The sequence below is a fragment of the Canis lupus genome, chromosome 18 (assembly GCF_011100685.1).
Source record: "Canis lupus familiaris isolate Mischka breed German Shepherd chromosome 18, alternate assembly UU_Cfam_GSD_1.0, whole genome shotgun sequence".
Lineage (NCBI taxonomy): Eukaryota > Metazoa > Chordata > Mammalia > Carnivora > Canidae > Canis > Canis lupus.
Window position 1 is genome coordinate 32,120,324 of NC_049239.1, and position 19,483 is coordinate 32,139,806.

The 19,483-nt window shown below is 56.5% G+C and overlaps 1 protein-coding gene across 11 annotated transcripts in view; it reads right to left on the reverse strand.

Annotated features, from left to right (window-relative positions):
- PRR5L (proline rich 5 like) overlaps positions 1 to 19,483 on the reverse strand; it is a 142,036-nt gene that overhangs the window by 11,810 nt on the left and 110,743 nt on the right. For 9 of the 11 annotated variants that reach the window (XM_038563012.1, XM_038563014.1, XM_038563019.1 and 6 more), the window contains 3 exons: positions 10,540 to 10,597; positions 6,039 to 6,130; positions 3,023 to 3,163 (listed from right to left, as the gene is read on the reverse strand). In XM_038563012.1, coding sequence (XP_038418940.1) covers positions 3,023 to 3,163; positions 6,039 to 6,130; positions 10,540 to 10,597 — 291 coding nt within the window. Of the gene's footprint in view, positions 1 to 3,022; positions 3,164 to 6,038; positions 6,131 to 10,539; positions 10,598 to 12,192; positions 13,029 to 19,483 lie in introns of those variants that run through there. The other 2 variants (XM_038563021.1, XM_038563020.1) reach the window with 2 other exon arrangements.

Genomic DNA, 19,483 nt, shown 5'->3' on the forward strand with positions numbered 1-19,483 from the left:
GTTCAAAAATGATTAAGCATTTCAAACAGCGATGGGAGAGAATGAACCAAGCACGGGACCCTGGGTGACGGCACAGGGGCCCCCTCCGGAGGCATCATTCCAGAATGATCTCAGGGCCTGCGCGCACCTGCCGGGAGGAGCCAGATTCTACAACGGTCAAGATCTCTGGCTCGGGCTCAGCCTGGGGGCAGCAGCGCACAACCCGGAGCAGGGAACTCGAGCCCCTTGCACGTGGCGTGGGGGGCGAGGGGTTTGTCCGGGGACATGTGGAAGAGCGCCGGAAAGGGGAGGTGAAGGCCTGAGAAAATGGCTCTTGTCGCCCGGCGAGTGTCAGGGAAGGAAAAATGAGCCCCGGCTCCCGCGGCACCGGGGCAGGCGGGGCCCTGGGGGGAGACAGGGCAGCTCTGAGGAGCGCTGGGAATGGTCCCAGGGCAGCGCCAGCCGCAGGCTGCGTCCAGGCCCAGGCGCTGCCGCCCTGCCCCTCAGGAAGGTAGACCTGGACTGGCCAAAGTCCCCCATGGGTCGCTGTCACACTCGGAGGAAAGCCGAGGCTCTTGCTCCCGGAGGAAAGCCACGGTCTCGTCCCACGAGACCCGCAGGGAAGTGACGCCAAGTGCCCCCCACCCCATTAAAGTGGAGCCTCTTGGGCGCTTCTGTGCTACCCCCCGGGACCGGGGGCGCGGCAGGAGGGAGGCAGGGCGGGTGGGCAGGCAGACGGAGCAAGGGCTGAGGAACAGGTGACAGACCCACAAAGGAGGACGTGACCTTCCGCTGGCTTGCCACCGTCTCAACCTCCACCTCGTCTGTGACAACGGGAGAAACAGGGACCGATCCCCTGCTCAACTTCCCAGACACCTGTCCCCACCACGGAGCTTCTCTGCCTGTACTGCCTTCCCCCGGCCAAGAGGGAAGGCCCTGCATGACGGTCCCCATCAGCGGGCTTGAGGCCAGAGACCTGGGGACAGTCCCACTGAGGCCCTGACGCGTGGCGCCGTCGGTCCCCGAACAGACGAGGAGTCCGCACGGATCACGCGCCTCCCAGGGCTGGGTGCCAGGGGCAGAAGAGGCGGGAGGGACCCACAGGGCCGGCCTTGACCTGCCGCTTCTCAGCAGAGGGGACATGGGGACAAAGCCTTGTGTGGCCAGCGTGGCCGGGGGCTCCAGGGGCTCCGGGGGACTGGGGAGGAGCGGAGGCCAGGGTCCAGGTTCGGCGGTTCTCCTACAATCCCGGGAACCCCAAAGAGAGCAACAGGGGCCGTGGGCCGGGCTGGCCGGAGGAGGCGTCTCCTGGGCTGCAGGCTGACCCCGGGGGCTTCGGGGGGCTGGTGGCAGCCTCCTGATAGGCTGCCGGGCTGCCCGGTGTGGGAGCGCAGGGGCGGGGGGCTCCATTCGCAGAGAGACAGGCCGTCGTGGTCTCCTCTCAGCACATGGGGAGCCTCACCCCCGTTCTCCCTCCAAAAGAACAAAACCAAACAGCAGCAACAAAGGAACCACCTGTCATCCCTACAATATCGTACGTGGAAATGGGGGGACGCCCCACGTCCTTCTGCAGTCTTCCCATCTGAACCCCAGCGGGGTCATCTGCTAGACTCCTTCCTCGGGATGCAAGCTCTACTCTGTGCTTCTCAGGCACCAGCCACACACGTGCTTTCCAAACCCCCTCCTTCTCCTTCCCGCCAGAAACCCCTGCCCCCCCCCCCACCACCCCAAGTTGACTTTCCAGGCATTTCAGTGCACCTCCATCCTGTAGGGTAACGCTTGCTCCTCTCTGGCCTCAGGAAAGGGGAACAACACCCAGAAGGGCGGGCCAGCTTAGAGGGCCCCAGGAGAACAGCAGTTGGGGGAGGGCGACACCGAGGCCTCAGGAGGGCGGCGGGGTCACCGCCAGCCTGACCCGGGACGAAACCCGCCGCCCTGGGGAACAGCTCAGCCCTGATGCTGCGGCATCTGAACTCATTACAGAGGTAGAGGCTCAGCAGCCACCTTTGGGGGTGTCCCTGGGCCACACCTCTGTTTCTTGGGAACTGTGCACCCCCATCCATGGACTGGGCTCACCGAGGCCACGTTTATGGTACCCGACCCAAGGGATTGGCTGCCTGGCAAAGGAGAGTCTGCAGCCGGAGCCAGACCCAGCCAATTCCTCCCCCCGAGTGTACACGGCTCCGAATCCTACCACCCCTTGCTGAGGGGCCTTGGACAAACACACACGCTTCCCGGGTTTCCGTGTCTGCATCCGGAAAGTGGGGCTGACAACACTATCTACCCCGTCAAGCCGTCATTTGGATGATCTGATTCAGGAAACAGCACACCAAGTCCTGGCCCCGCCTGCACCTGGCACACAGCCGGGCACCTTAGCGTTAGCTCCTGTCTGTGCTGTTGGTTCCGAACGGGGATTAGGAGGCAACCACCTGGGTCACCTCCTGGTGGAGCTGTGCGTGCAATGTCACGTTCGGTCAGGTGCAGACCAAAGCAATGAATGAGGTCTGCAGAGGGAAGGAGGGAGGGAGACACCAGGTCCAAGCGACACCGGGCAGGCCAGGAGGGGTGGTGTCAGAGAGAGACAAAGAGGAGACCAGTAAGTGGCAGCAGGCTGGCAGCCTGAGGGCCTGACACGGTCTCGCTTCTGGCTGTCGTGTCTCGGGGATGCCCACCTGCCCCGGGGAACCTTCCGGTGAGTCCCTGGTTGCCTTGAGCTAAGCTTCAGTGAGCTCTTGTCACCTGTGGCTCGTGGCTGGCGGGCGAGGAGGCAGGGTGTCGGCTCCCAGGACAAGCCGCTGCTGCGCTGGCCCGAGCCCACCACTGGAATCCCGGCATGGAGCACAGGCCCAGGGGCCTCACGGGGGCCCAGCGGACGCACAGCAAACCAACACACGCGCACTAAGGAACACGAATGGCCACACTGAACGACTACCTACGAGCACGGCTAAGGTGCCCAGGTCATGGAGCCCCTCCCCTACCGCCCCGCGGGGTCTCTCCCTCCCCCCTGCCTGGCAGCCACGGCTCCGGTGGGGCCTTCACCCACCTGCAAGATGAGCAACATCTGGACGATGGACGAGGGTGGCTGGGACTGGGCCAGCAGCAGCGAGTCACCCAGCTTCACCTTCAGCAGGACCAGGTCGCGGAAGCCCAGCAGGGATATCTGGCGGATGGTCAGCTCCTGGCCCTGGAGAGAAGACAGGGGGCAGGGCTGGGAGGTGAGAGCCCGCTGGGAGCGCTGCCAACCACGCGGGGCCCGGGACAAGCAGTGCGTACAGGGGGCCAGGATGGGACAGGACGAGGTGTCCGCAGAACTCGGGGTGGGGGCCGGGGGGGTGGTGCTGCCAGAGTCGAAGACGGGGCCCATCCTTCCCAGTGAAAGCTTCGTTTGAGAGAAGGTGTGACTCCATCTGCCCGAGCGACTCAAGATGACACTTAAATGGAGGCTGTCATGGGGGTTGGGGGGGCGGGAAGGAGGGAGACAGTGGAAGATGGGGGGAAACAGAAAAGATCACCCCCGCCCCCGCTTTCAAGGCTGCTCCCTCCTCTGTCTGTTCAATACGTGAGCACCTACTGCACGCCGGGCAGAGGAGGAAAACACAGGCACGGGTCCGACCCCGTAGGGTGTGGGTGGAGGGACGAAAAGAACCAAGAATCCCAAGAGCTGCCCGTGCGAGGCATGACCCGGCGACCTCAGATGGAAGTCATGCGCCTAACCCCCACCCCTCGAGACAGGTGGTGTCCCAAGACCCGCTCCACCGACGCGCACCCCAAGCCCAGAGTTACGGGTCGAGCTGGATCTCCAACCTCAACCGTTCGATTTCAGAGCTCCCCCATAGTTTCCCACAGCAGATGGAGAAAGGGGGGGATCCCCTTCCCCGACCCTCCTGTGCACGTATACGCTCAGCCCACACCAGAAACGGGCCGCCCTCGGGGTGAAGGCACCTGCCAAACGGGATGCCAAGGCTCAGGTGAGCTCTGCGTTTCCCACACGTCCTCAGGGTTTCACAGAAACACAGGCAGGAGCAGTTTTGCCATCCCGCATCTCCTCCTCCCCACCTGCCCCCTCCCCAGTCCCCAGAATCGCACACGACGACCACCGCCACCCGTCGCCAGTGCCTTCGAGGCCCGCGTCAACCCCCTTCCCCGCCCACCTGGCCCTTTACCCCATTTCTATGTCGGGGCCCACGTGCCAGCACTGGGCACTGACCTCTGACCTCGTGGGCAGAGGGGCCCTCTCTTCACGTCCCGGGTCCCCCCTTTCACTTTATAAGGTAGGACAAGGAAGGCAAGCTCCCCGCACGCGTGAACACAGTAGGTACTCTGACACGCACGTGGCCAGGAGGTAGCAGGTCTCACGCGGACACCTGCACACAGGGGGCCTCTAAGAAGCACGCAGTTGGGTGGGCAGATGCCCCGGCGTGTTACCACCGGTAGTGAGAGGCCCTAACTCCGGGCCTGCATCAGCAGCCGCACCTGGGAAACCGTGTGTGTGCGAGGAGGGCGGCGGGCAGGGGCAGGATCAACCATCACCGGAGCTTACGAGCTTTCAAGAGAAGCAGGACGGGTGACATCCTCGGGCTCCCGCCCGGACACGTGCCCACGAGGGCCCTCCTGGGCCATCTGAGGACGGGACCAGGCCCAGCCCATGCAGATACCACACTTCCGTTCCAGACCCACCTGGACACCCTGCCCCTTGGAATTCCCGGCCCACAGCATCCTAAGAGAGAGACCTAAGAGAGACCCCCTCTGCTAGGGATGCCAAATAAACCATTGAACGTGAATAATTTTTTGGCAGAAGTATGTTCCAGATACTGCATTATTCATCGTTCACCTCAAATTCCAATTTAACGCAGCATCCTATAATTTAATTTGCTAAATCTGGCAACCTGATCTCCCATGTCTGCCTCTTCTTGGGCCCCGGCGCTGGCCTACGAGTGGGCGTTACAGGGAGGGAGACGTTTGCAGGTACGGGAGCTGGACCGTCCGCATGAATGCTGCAGACCAGCTCACGGGGGCACGGAAAGGAGCTGAGAATGGGAGGACGAGAGCGGCGAGCCGCAGGCCAGAGCTTCTACTGGGGCGGTTAGGGGCCAGGCCAGAAATGGGAAATGGACTCTGTAGGCAGAAGCTCTGAGCTTCTAGATGTTGGTATAGATTTAAAAGAATTCCAAGCTGCCACAAAACACCGCTCAGAGCGAACAAAGCACGCGGGCCCTCGTGTCTGGCACATGCCATTGCTAAGGGCTCCACACCGCGCTCCAAAAAAGCCGATCCACTCGCGCCTTCACCCCGGGGGCGGGCGGTGTGGACATGAGACACCTACGAATGTGCATCTCGGAGACGAGTATCTGTGGGCCAACCTGCCTTCGGGGGTGTCCACTCTGGCCTGGCGGCGACCGGCCCTGCTATTAGCCTCTGCAGGAAGGTGGAAGGAAATGAACTCAAGTGTGAGAATGAGCTCAGGTCACAGAAGGCGGACACTAAAGGGATGCTGCTCTTTTTTTTTTTTTTCCACTTGAAACTGCACATTCTGCAGACAGAACGGAGCTATCCGCAGAGCGCTGAGCTCGCTCGCCCGAGCCCACCTCCTGATGGAGCCCGGTGCTCTTTCCGCTCCATCACGTGGCTTCTCGTCTCCGAGGAACCCCTCACGGACAGCGAGGGGCCGTGACCCCCTTCCCACAATTTGGGACCAAAGGAGCCTTGCTTTACATGTGGGCTTCCAAAAAAGGAGGGAGGGGGAAGGAAAGGAGGAAAGACGCAGGAAAGAAAAAAAAGCCTCCCTGCCCCATCTTCTCTACTTTCTGGAAAGCTGGGAGAAGCAAACCACTCCAAGAATACACAGCCACACTCAGAACCCGGAGGGCAACGGCAGCCTGCAAATTGCTGGTTGTGCAGGCCACTCTCGCCCTGCTTGAGGCCCGATGCTAAACATAGACCAGAGAGCCGTCCACAGAGCCCCGGCGCCCACCGGCCTGCCTCTCCCCGGGCCCCCAGGAGGCCCCGGCAGGAGACGGGGAGCCGAGGCCGGTGCAAGGTCATTCCTCAGTGAGACTGACCTGAACTGGGTAAAATATGGCCTGCAGGGTGGGGAGGGTCTCAGTGAAGAAGTGGTCCCACACTTCGGCCAGAACCTCAATGCGACTTTCACCTACACGAGGGCGAGAAGACGGGAGGGGAGAAAGAGAGAAAAGAATTTGTCATTACTTGGCGGGAGAGGTTAGGGGCAGTCCCGTGTCACGTGCAGCACGGGGACGGGACGCGAGGGAGGCTCATCGCCTGCATTTGCTCTGCGGGGCGTTACTACACGCCGACGTGGGATCGGGTGGGAAGGCTACCGAAAACAGGCAAAGGCGCCTTCTCTCCCCCCCCAATCCAGAAAGGGAGGTCTGGACATCCCATGACAAGTGGGAGTGGTTGCGACCTCCACGGGCACAACTACTTATCTACGGGACGTTTCATGAGCCAATGTTATGACCTCATTTCACAGGCTCAGCGGGGCCAGGCGTCTAGAGGGCAGGGCCGGATTCCAGAACCCGCGCTCCTGACCAGTTTAATCTGGGAGGATCGTAGGCACAGTTATTTTCTGTTTTGATTTTCTAATCACGGCGACACTGTTGGTTTTTTGTTTCTTTTTTGTTTTTACTCTGGATTTGAGCTGTCAGTACGGGAGCAGGGGGTTGGGGAAGGAGAGCCTAGAAACTGTTACTTGCACCCACTGGTTTGCAATAGTCAGAGGCGGAGGGTGGGGTGGGGGGTGGGGAACATAGGACCCATGTCCCGGCGCTGTGCCTCCTGTCACCCCCAGGGCCCAGAAGGCCGACCGTGGTCAGGCGCCCGTCCCAGGCTGTGGGTACACGGGTCAGCCAACGCCACCCGAAGGCTGTGCCAGGGACTCCGCACCTGCAGGAAGGCGGGCGGCAGCAGAGAGGGGCCCGAACGCGGCTGCTGCTTAATGACCTAGATGACAGAGCTGCCTGAGCACCGTCGTGCGTGGCTGAGGCGGAGAAACTGGGTCAGCCAGCGTGAGACAGCGAGAGGCGCTTGGCCAAAAACTGCCAGGCCCGCCGAACGGATCTTGGGAAGGGTCGCTTAGCGTCCTCCGCCTATTAATTTAATGGACAATAAAAGCAGTGGCTGGGGCGGCCTGGGTGGCTCAGCGGTTTAGCGACGCCTTTGGCCCAGGGCCTGATCCTGGGGACTCGGGATCAAGTCCCACGTCAGGCTCCCTGCATGGGGCCTGCTTCTCCCTCTGCCTGTGTCTCTGCCTCTCTCTCTCTCTGTGTCTCTTATGAATAAATAAATAAAATCTTAAAAAAAAAAAAGCAGTGGCTGGAGAGAGAGATCAGAGCGAAGGCAGGACAAGCCGCACCCAGGGCTGAGGACGTGCGGACTCTGAAAGGTCAGAGGGCCACGCACACCCCCAGCGCCCGCTCATTTCCCTCACAGGGAGCGGGTCACACTTGCTTGGAGTCCCTTACCTGTGGATTTTGTCTCAGCCCCTCAGGCTCACTGTGCTCCTCTGCACGACGGGGCCTTTGCACGTGCTGCTCCCTTGGCCTAGACTGTTCCTCCCCTTGCTCTGCTTGCCCAACATCTGCCTGTCCTCCTCCTCTTAGCTCCAGCACAGCTTTACAGCCAACCGCCCTACCCCGGACTGTATTCTTGGCAGCTGTTGCGGTTACGGTTCTGTATTTGATGATTTGATTAATGTCTGCCACCAGCGCTGGTTGTGAGCCCCACGAGGGCCCGGGATCCTACGATGGCTGCGGTCACCACCACGCCCCCAGCAGCCAGCGAAGCCCCTGGTGCACCGTTGACAGTCAGCCAGGGTCTGAACAAACAAACCTTTTCCGACGTAGGCTACGCTAGTCTGCTGCAGGGAGGAGTTGGGGAGGTCAGAAGGAACGTGTGGGATGTCAGCTCATCCCAGTACCCCCAAACCAAGGTGACCCAGCCCCAGGAGGAAGGGCCCTTCCAGCTTCTCCACTGGTTGATGGCCTGTGTCCTAGGCCTTCCAGGAGGAAGGCAAGCAGAGGCCTCCCCGACACGGAAGGAGGGGGCGAGAACCCTGTGGCTCCGCACGGGCACCTCCATACTGCAATGCTGGCCAGCACACAAGGGCACCCCCAGCCCGGCAGCAGGAAGGCACCGCCCCCCCCCCCACCCAGGAACCTGGGCCCAACTGCCAGCTTCAAAACGCACGAGAGTAATGCAAGTTTTGGAAAGCGTTCAGACAAGAACATCAGACGGGCACCGGCTAACGAAACAGGCTAGCCCCAGGGACGACAGCGTCACAGGGAGGGGACCTCAGCTTCAGAAACAGTCCGTAAGGACTCAGCTCCCGGCGAAGATGAAGGGCGGCCAGATGGAAGGTTCTAGATGACCCCACCACAGAAACCATCCTGTAAACGTCCACGGGAGCTCAGATCGCCACACGTATACAGAAGGGGAAGGAGAAACCCCCCTCCGGTCACGGTTGCTAAAGCTCTGGGGGTTATGAGTGGAAGTAACAGGCCAGGTCCTGCCCACAAGAGGGTGACACGCATGTCAGAGCTGCCCAGGCTCTTCCTGCGGCCTCCCCGTCAGGCGGGCACACGTACGCAAACCATCAGCTCCATAAAGCAAGGACTGGTCAGCAACGGGGTGGAGCCCATCAGCTGTGTCCCACCTGCATTTTACGGCAAGAGAATCCGTTTGGCCCAGTACAATCTTGCTTGGAGACGTAGTACGTCCCTACAGAAGTGGAGACATCCTGCCCGAGGTCAGGAGGGGGCTCAGAGGCTCCCGCACAGGCCCCGTGCCCCGTGGGTGTGCAGAGGTGCCGCTCAGACCCCAGGACGGGAGCGGACCCAGGAGAACACGGGGCCCAGGGCCCCGCCAGCCTGCTTTGGGGCAGACGCACAGGACCCTGGATGACCTTCGCCTATGCCGCGCGGCTCAGCTCTCCACTCCTGAGCTTTCACTCCAAACGTGTTTACGTCGAGTGTCACTTGAGAGAGAGGCACTGAGCTTCCCCTTGAAAGCACTTCAATCTCCTGTTTTGCTCAGTATCTCCATCGTGAAGCTAGTTTTCCACATTTCCAGGAGTACGTCTCCCGACCCCCCCAGACGACTCACAGGCAAATAACGTGGCCACAGACTGTGCTCCTCTCCCCCCGCCCCAGTGAGGCAGTCGCCCTCCGTGCTTGTGGACCCCCCTGACCCCAAAACGTGGAAGGGGCACCTACTTCTGGTCAAAGCCAGGCGCTGAAAGCTAAGGCCTTGCGGGGCGCCTGGGCGGCTCAGTTGGTTGAGCGTCGAACTCTTGATTTCAGCTCAGGTCATGATTTCAGGGCCGTGAGTCAAGCCCTGCATCGGGCTCCACACTGGGTGTGGAGCCTGCTTAGGATTCTCTCTCTCCCCCTCCCTCCGCCCCCGCAGGTGCGCACATGCACGCTCACTCTCTCTCAAAAAAAATAAAAATAAACCAGGCCTTGGGCTAGTGAGCATTTAGGCTGGAAAAACCTGAATACAGTTGTATTGAAGGAAAACAAGGCTACAGGCTCAGTCAGCTCTTGAATATACAGAGGCTAATTCCTAGCCTCTATCCTTCCAAAGGTCTGCTGAGCACTTGCCGTGTGCCAGGCACTGGACCCTTCCAGCGTCAGTTCTCATTTGTCTCCTATTTCGTCTTTCTAGGAGATGCTACACCAGATAAGAGTCTCTTTCCCAGGGAATGGGGGCAAAAAACCCAAAAAACCAAAAAGAAACCCCATGCTGTCCTGCCTGCAATGCCTGCATCTAGTAATAAAACTGCCCTACAGATAGAAGTCTCCAGGCTAGAGTAGGATTAAAAAAAAAAAAAAAAAGAGGGAACCAGTCTGTGGACCAGATAATGGTGCTATGCAGATTACCCTCCTTATCCTCCCTGGCCCCATTTGATCATTTTAAAAATGCTTAAAAAAAAAAAACAAAACCCAAGGCTCAAAGACACTAGAAACTTGCTCAAGAAATAGGTGGTCAGCTAAGATCGGGATCCACCACCTTGGTGGCAGCTTGGTAGTCACAGGGTTGGCCGATCCTTGCCCTCGTCCCCTCGCCCGTCCACATTCAGCGCCTTTTTATCCCATCCCACGGGCTCTAAAACCTTTGAAGGCCAGGAAATCTCCCTCTGCCTGTCCAATCAGCAGGTACCTGCTTAGGATAATGTCTCCCAAGTGGGCAGGGGCCTCCTATCATATAGGACCTCAAGAAAGATGCAAAAAAAAAAAAAAAAGGCGATTGGAAATAGCCCGGAGCAGAGCACGGCATTCATCTCTCCACAGCACACCTCCTGCGAGAGCCCTCGACAAGGTCTCCGAGAAGACCCCCCAATCCCCCCGACTTCTCAAAGTGCAGATCCAACTTGTGCTGCCGCGAGCGGCCAACTCCAAGCTGAGGGCGGCCACCCAGCTGGTGGAGACACAGGCAGGGGAGCACCCCCCCAGGAGTCCCCCACTTTTGGGGAGAAGGCTTCCCGCTCCAAACGTCTGAGGCCAAGCCCCAGGGCCCGCCGTCCGAGGGGGGCCTTGTACTTGCCTTCGCACAGCTTAATCTTCTCCTCCACAAACAACAGGCCTTTTGCAAGAAGCTGATTCTGTCAAGAGAGAACAAAGAAGACAAGGGTTGGGCTACTCGAGACCGACAAGACCTCTTCCCCGTCCAGTGGGTGAGGGCGTGGGGTTCTGGGCACTTGGGGGCTAGTCATGCCTCCAGGCCTGGGGAGCGTTTTGTCCTCTTGGAAGAAGGACAGAAGGAGAAGTCGGTGAGCCATCCCATGGCAAAGAGGGGGACAAGAGCCAAAGCTCACCGCCGCCCCATCCCTCCGTGCAGGAAGGAGGCACCGTGCCCCATGCCTGGCTGACTCCTCCGGCCAGCCTCTCTCTGGCTGACACCCCAAGTCCTTCAAGCCCTTAATCTAAACCCAGGAAAGGGACCGCTGAGGTAACGGGAAATTACGCAGAGAGAATACTTTTATTAAAAGATAGATTTAGGGTTTCTCATGCTAACATGAAAAAGACTGTGTGCAAAACTCTATGCAGCCGGGGGTATGTGTCCGTCAGTGAGCACGTGCATGGGAAGCTGTGGAAAGGGCATAGGAGGTCAAGCCCTTTTGCAATCGCACCGAACAACTGTGGAGTGTGCTGCGTATGTCAGAGGGTTTATCTCCTCCATTTCACCTAATTCCAACCCTCCCAATAGTCTGGTTACAGATGGTCAGGGAAGACACTGCCTCAGGACAAGGGGCACATCCTCCTGGCGCCAGGAGCCGTGCTCTCTCCACTCCACGTCACTGCCTTCCAGCGGGTTTTCCCACCCAGACCCCTCCCTCCCCTTGAAGGGCCAGAGCTGGTCCCATAAGTGGTGCGGCCCCTCCACAGGTCACAGAAGCCCCGAGAGCAAGGAAGCGCTGCTGCCTCTCCAGCTCACCTCATATTATCAGACCATCAAAGGTGTATGTTTATGGGGTAAGAGGCCCACGGTGATACGTATCCTACAAAACACCCAGTGCACTTCTTACTATTCTCCTTTATAAAACCCTAAAACCCTGTTGCAATGAGGACAAGAGCATGCATAGCAAAGCGGCAAAAAAACTTGGATATCAGACGGGTTCAAGTCCCTGCTCGGCCACATTCTAGCTGTGTGATCTTGGCCTTACTCTTCCTGATTCTTGAGTTCCTTATCTATTACCGTACCAGCAATATCATAAAGTTCGTGTAAGAATCAGTCATTATAAATACACACACACACACACACACACACACACACACACACACACGGTTTTTGGTGTCCTTGGTGCTCCCCGGTAATGGGCAATGATGATCATAGTTGCTCTTTCCATCTATCTTCACAAATAGAGTAGGAGGTAGAGAGGGTCTGTAACAAATGGGCCTACATCAAGTCACCTAAAATATTTTATCAGAGGAACTATCGTATTTCTGGGACTCACACATATACACCAAAGTTCACGGGTCCTATTAAAATTCACAAGACATGACCTAACTTGACCTAAACATGACCTAAAAAGCAGTCGGCCACTGTTTCAAGATGGAACCCCAAACCCAAGTTAGAGTGACGTCTTAGAGGAGAACACCAAGTCTGTCAAAGGACAAAAGGAAAAAAATCAATTGCTTCACAAAGAACTATGGAAGGAACAGGCAGTCAAGGGGAAACCTCAACTGTGTTCTCTACCTTCCAGCCGAGACGAATCCCAGGAGCTTCTGGGTCCAACAGCAAGAAAGCACCACGGCACCCAACGTAGACCATCGGAAGCCAGGCTTTGTGATAGGAAAGGGTTACGGAGGCGCTTCCAGATGGCGATGACTCCACCTGCATGTCTCTGAGCACCTGAGGCCTCAAGTCCTTGCATGGGGCCCTCTCACCCAGGCAGGGAGCTGCTCAGGGCACCCCTGGGCACTCAATGAGGAGGCTCCCGATGCCATGACTCTCTGTCGCCACCTCTAATACCAGCACGATGTCCCAGGCTTCTTCCAAAACTGCTTCCCAGCCCTCCGAAAGCTCACGTTCCCACGATGCACGGGCGGATGGGGTCAAGCCTCCCTCTTAAGGCAGCCTGGGTGCCTGTTCCATCTCTGCGGTTCCACGGGGCGGGGGTGGAGGAGAACGGGAGGCACCGCGACAGAGACTTAAAAAAGCCTCGTCCAGGTTACAGGATGAGTTAACCAAAGAAATGAATAACCTGTGCAGTAGGTCCTTAGGGGTGAGGATCATTTCTTACGTTGATGCCCGTGCCTCTGAGAAAGTGCCCCAAACACAGCAGATGCTAATGAGCATTTGCTGAGTATAGGTACTGTCTGGGTGCTAAAGAGCATTTTGAACTTTTAAGAAATCAAGATTAAGGGACAGGATATGTAGTAGAGGGGAGAAGGGGATGCAGGGCGCCTAAATTCGTTGACATTCTTCATTTGGTAAAAATCGCTTGGTCTGTATCTTAAGGGATAAACTTTAAAAGATGGCCCAGGTTCTCCTTCCTTCTCTCTCCTAGATCTTCCCCCTTTAAGGAGACACTTGGGGAAAAAAAAAAAAAACAACTTTTTTTTTTCTTTACAAGGAAAAGAAATGACTTGCGTATTATGGAGAAATGGAAAAGAAATTATTTTTTTAAATTCTCATGGTACACAGCACGGCAATTCTGTAACATAGACCAAAACAAGAGCAACAAAAGCTAGGGCTTAGGGGGGGATTTAAGGGGCTTCTAGTCCTCCTGCCAATCTCCCCAGCCCTATGGTCAAAATCCACTGGTCACGCACCATGTCGAAGGTATCTGGGTGGACTCCTCTTCCAAGGAGCCTAAAGCACCTTTTTTAAAGCATCTTGCAAATTTTTTCTATCCCTAGGCATTTGTAGATTTTGTTCTTATTTTACGGTCGAAGAACTGGTCTCTGAATTTTATTTGGCAAGTGCACCCAGAGGAAGGCTATCTTTGGGGCCAGCCAAGCCCCCAGCACCCCCACCCCCCGCCCCATGAAGCACCCATCATCCGTTTAGTGGACCTGTGCCCCACTGTGCAAGCTCAAACCCCCCAACCACAGCCTGCATCGATGACTTAGCTGCCGGCCTGGCTCCCACCCCACCCCTGACCCAGGCTCCGACTGAGCCAACGGTCTTCTCTCCCGGGAATCTGCCGTCCAGCAGGACCCTCGGGAGGTCGGGGTCCTATGTGGCTGCAGGCCTCACGGTCTGAAGGGCTTCCCGCTTGGCCTTAATGCTCTGCTTCAATTCTCAATATATTTATCTTTGAACTTGTGCTTTGCAACTAAAACTGGATGGGGCAATGGAGGAGGTACCAGGGCTGGGGGCCTCAGCTCCCTTGTGGCCCAGCCTCCTACCACCTCCCCAGAAGGGGTTTTCCACACCTGCTCCCCACCCCTGTGCTGGCTGGCCCCACTGCAGGGTCTCCCTCCCCCTGCCCACCTCCCACCATCCTCCTAGTCTCCAGATGGCAGAAAGGGTCCCGTGGGTGGGGGCCCAGGTCCAGCTGCAGGGAGGGGAGGGCTGGGTGCATACCTGGCAGGGCTGTGGCTCAAGTGCTGGTGGCTCAGAGGGGGCCTCTTGGCCACCCCTGGTCTGTGTGCTGAGGGTGTGAAGGGTACAATCTCTTGGGGGGGCCACCTGCCCACCACGGGCTGCAGCAGCAAGCCCAAAGAAAAGGGAGCCTGGTTTCCCCACCCTGCCCATGGCCACATTTTTTTTGTCCGCACTGAGCCCTGTACATTACGAAATCCGCCCTGTCTGCTGGTCATTTCACTCAGGGATATACCAACTGGACATCTGTGGGGCTTAAGGCTGCGGAGATCTTAAAAAAAAAAAAAATGGAGGTGGGGAAGCTGGGGGCGGGGAACCAGTCTTGAATGGGGCATCCATCGTTTCCGGTCTGTCTTCCGAGCACCTGCTCCCCCAGGAACCCACCTCACAGCATTCCCAGCCCTTGACGAATGCCTGATTCCAGAAGGTGCCGGGGTCCTGCTTGTGGCAGGCAGAGGTGATGGAGCCGTGTGGTGTCAGGGCCGCAAGGAACCCCACTTTTCTCCGGTCCCACTCCCTGCCCCGTGGCAGCGACCCCACCATCTCCCCAGTCCTAAGGCTTCAAGGCAAAAAAAATAAATAAATAAAAAAATAAAAAATAAAAAGCTCACATTCAATAGCAGCCACCTAGGAAAGGATCTGGACTTGGAAGGAGGCCTGTCGTTACTCGGTGCCTCGTCCCCACCCATAACTGAACTTAGACGTGGAACAGACAGCCTGTCGATGAAGCGGCACGGGAGCCTGGGCACGAAAAACAAGCTGGCACGTCTGTTTTTTTTCTAAGACATCCAAAGGTAGGCTGCCAGCAGAAAAGTGAGGTTCAGCTAGGAAAAAAATGTAAGAAACAAGGATGTCTAGGGAAAGGCAGTAAAACCACCCAATCTTGAGTGGGCAGGGACCGACTCAGCTCATCCTACCTACCTCGGTGATCACCGAGGACAGGTAGGAGGCGGTGGGGGAGGGCAGAGGAGAGGTGGGCTTGTCTCCAGCGTGCCCTGTCAGGCAGGCACCTCTCCAGCCCCACCGGGGGGACTCAGGAAAATAGGGAACCCCTCAGGCCTGGAGGTGGGGAGAAGGACACTAAGCCCATCTTCCCAGAGGGAAGAACTTTGCACACAGTGGGGATTCGGTAAATGCTAAGGCTGCCGGCCACCCGTCACTTCTACTGCTTTAGCAATGATAATGACGATGACGGTGATGACGAGGACAATGATGATGATGACAACGATGATGGTGATGACAAGGATTATGACGACGATGATGATGATGGTGATGACAATGACGATGGATGATGATGATGACAACGACAATGATGATGATGAGGATGATGACGATGATGACAATGATGATGATGGTGACGATGATGATGATGACGATGACGATGATGATGACGATGATGGTGATGACGATGATGACAATGACAATGATAACGATGACAATGATGACCATGACGATGACCATGACGATGATGACGATGATGGTGATGACAATGATGATGACAATGATGACAATGACGATGATGGCGATGATGATGACAATGACGGTGATGACAATGATGATGATGGCGATGATGGTGACAATGATGATGATGACGATGATGATGATGATAATGATGATGATGATGGTGATGATGGTGATGACAATGATGACGATTACGATGACGATGAGGATGATGATGATGATGATGGCAACGACAATGATGATGATGATGGCGATGGGAGGACAGGAGAGTTACTTACTGATTTTTACTCTTGTCAGGCACCGCACTAAACCCTCTCATGCACTAGCTCATTATAACTATGCCTGTTTCACAGATGAAGAAATCGAGGCTCAGAGAAGCAAACTAGCACAAGTGAGACCAGAACCAGCACCCGGGTTGGTCTGAATCCAAACCCAGGTCTCTCCCCCAGTTCATGCCCCTGGTTTATTCTAGCAATGACACTACAAGATGCAAAGATATGCACTACCCTATGCCGACTGCTCCCTCTGCACCCAGCACTCTGCAGACGGGACATCTCCCCTTGAAGCCACAACGGCCTTCTGAGGCAGGTACCATGATTACAACGGGCTCGGCGCTCAGAACACCAGGCTCAGAGAGGTGGAGTGACGTGCCTGCAGCTACCCCCCAGGGAGTGCTTTGGCAGGGATTGGGGTCCAGATGGTCCCGGCAGGAGGGCTGGTGCTCTCGGCCATCGAGTGCTCCGGCCCCGGCAGCTGGGAGGTTGCTTGCGTTCCTGACTGCGGGGGAAAGTAGAGGAGATCCGCTCCAGGCTCCCACATACTGGGCATCTCGGGTGACGTCACTGAGCCCTACCACAAGGCCCGCAGCCAGCTGGCTCACTCCTGCTTCCGGCGTCCCAGGCTCGGCTACCCGCTCCCGGGCCAGCGGGAGAACTCCACCTGGCTCCCCAGGGGACCCTATCCCCAAACGAGATATCCCTTCCCACCCGGAGGCGTCTAGAAGCCCGGCACCGTGCCTACTGAGAGAGCCTGCGCCAGCCAACAGTTCTACCCTGGGCACCTTTCCAGCGATCTGAGGCCTACAGGGGTTCCCGGCCTTGGCGCCCAGCCAGTGAGGGAAACAGCGGGCCACCTCCTTTTCCCCCTCTGTGACTTTGAAAGTATAGTCATCGTCTCTAAGGACGTCTGCATTTCCTGTGAACCTGGATACCTTCCTAGATAAGCAACCAAGAGGCTTATAAACACGACCCGGGGCACCCGGGTGGCTCAGCGGCTGAGCGTCTGCCTTCAGCTCAGGGCGTGATCCCGGGGTCCTGGGATCCAGTCCCACACTGGGCTCCCTGCAGGGAGCCTGCTTCTCCCTCTGCCTAAGTCTCTGCCTCTCTCTCTGTGTCTCTCAGGAATAAATAAATAAATAAAATCTTTTTTTTTTTAAGTTCCTTTTTTACAAGGACGCCGGAAAATAGTCCATGTCCGTGTCACCGCACTCCAGAAAATAAAGTAAAATAAAATTTGAAAACACAGACGTTTTTCTTCCTTAGGGTTTTTCAGAGGTTGCCTTAAGGGCGTTTTAACTTTTAAAGTTGAATCCAGGAGATTTTTCTTCTGTGGCCAGATGGCCCTGGCTTTGATACGCGCTCTTCCTTGCACTTGCACTAGCTGTGCGATCTTGGATAAAGATCCCTTCTCCGGGCTTCAGCCGCAGGGTCTGTGAAACGGCAGTAACAGAATCTTCCTCATCGGCTGTCAGGAGGGGTAAGAGACTTGGCACGGGGAGGATGCTCGGGGCGTTTGTCAGACTTGCATAGGCATCGGGATCACGGACCGCTGGCCCCCAGATCCTGTGAGTCTGAGGCAGGGCCCGGAAATGTGCTTTTCCAACACGGCTGGCAGGTGGCGGTGAAGATGCTGGTCCGGGGACCACACTTTGAGAACCACCAGCTTAGACAGCAATGCCTGGTGCAGAAATGCTTGAAAATGCCAGCTGTCGGGACTATTCCTGTGTCTGTCCTCCCGACAACTCTTCAACAGCCTCGGAGAAAGCTGTTTTCCACGCCTAACAAATATTTCTCGGCCCTTCCAACTCCGTTCTTTATTCCTCAGGCCCCTGAACCGCTGCACGCTTCCCCGCATCTGAACCCCGTGCATGTTCCCAGAACCTATCCCTCCTCCACTGGAGCCCTGAACCTGGCCCTGCCCGCTCTATGGGACATCACCCAACTTCATACACGATGGGCTCCTGAAAACGCATATCCGTGCAGAACAGGGCACTTATGTGATACAAGGAGGAGTTCCACGCCCACAGAGCTGGAAGGATCACAAAATCCCTAACTACGCCTCATCTTGGGGAGACATACTTCCAGCCTTGGGTACCTACAGGTTCCTTCTCCCACAGCCGAATGTGCCACAACCTAAGTCCAACGACTCTAAACACCTGCCATGTCAGCATGCCCGCTGATTTTCATCTTGATCTCGATGATATTAAGACCTACGCTAATCATTTCCACGAGACCCGTCTTTTCCATCTGTCTTCGTAAGATGTGAGAAAAGTACAATAAAAATATTCAAATAACTGCAAAGAATTCAGGTAGCTGCCCAGGCGACGGAGCCTGGCAAAGCTGCTGAGAGGCACCACAGCTGGCCGGGCCACCCCAATACTTACAAACTCCACAAGGCCTTTCTTCCAAGTACTGGCCAAATCCGAAATGCGACCTCTAACGATCTTCCCGCCTAAAAGTCTCATCTGCTTCCCTCTTCCGTGTCTTTGTGCTGGCGCTCGCCCCACTTGTTCAACGCCCCATCCTTGCCACCTTCTGTGCACCTAACCATCTTTTCCCATTTGGGGAATCCCGTTTGTTGTAGCAGACTTCCCAGGCTGACCAAAGAGGAGCTGAGACCCCCCCTCCTCTATTCCATTTGGGTTTAGGGGGGAGAAAAAGTCACACAAAGTAATTTCCCTGTTCTTTATCATCTCTCCACCCAACCATCTGTGGATTCTAATGAGTCCCATCTTTGCCCCTACAAAATATATTCATTCCTTCTGGGCCCGTTTGGAAGCCTTTACCACCCACTCTGGTTTTCAGGTAACACGACGCTGCGTGGTACCTGCATAGACGCATCGACATCCCTGCTCTGTCTTCAATCTCAAACTCCACAGTGGCCACGATGCCCCCATGGCTCTGTCATGTGTCACAAGCCCTCAATGAATCTTCCCTGATACTGATGAGCTAAGAAGAAATTGGCTTCCTGGGACTCTCGCCAATCTGGTCAGGAGGCGGAGGTCCCCGCTTGCCCTTTTGGCATCAGGGTGACTGAATTTCCCTTTTCCCTCGGTTCTTTCTCGTTCCGAGCCATTGACTATAGTCTGAGTTTCTGTATCAAACCGAAGTCCGGCTTCACGAGGGAATTTAACTTTCTGGACTTGGGGGAAAGTTCACGACAGACACAACACAGCCAGGAGATACTGGAGCGCAGAAAATGCTGGCTGCAGCTCCTCGCATGCCCACACCCTACACCACCTAGGTGGCTAACCACTAATTAGGTGATCGAAAAATGCAGAGCATTTCGTATCATCAATTTCCAAAGTTATAAGGAACCAATTATCCCACAGAGCTGTCTCTATGAAACAGGGCTCCCCTGGGAGACCCCAGGTCTCCTTCCCAGGTGCAATTCAAAACAGAGAGAAAACGAAAATTCAATATTGGAAATGTCGGATTTGGGGGGCCAGTGTCTCCCGGAAACCTCTCTGCGTTTCTGCAGCTCAAACGGGCCCGTCTTCCGTGTGTGCAGACACAAGATAAGCATGGTTTTTCCACCTGCTTCCCCTCTGCCTTCACCTCGGGTCATTTTCATTATTCTTCCCTGAAGATACTCTTTCATGACTCGTTCTTTAAAGCTACCGGATGAGAACGTTCACTTTCAAAAGCAGAGTCACAGGGAAGGCTTTGCAACAAAATAGTGTTGGGGTCTGGGTCCC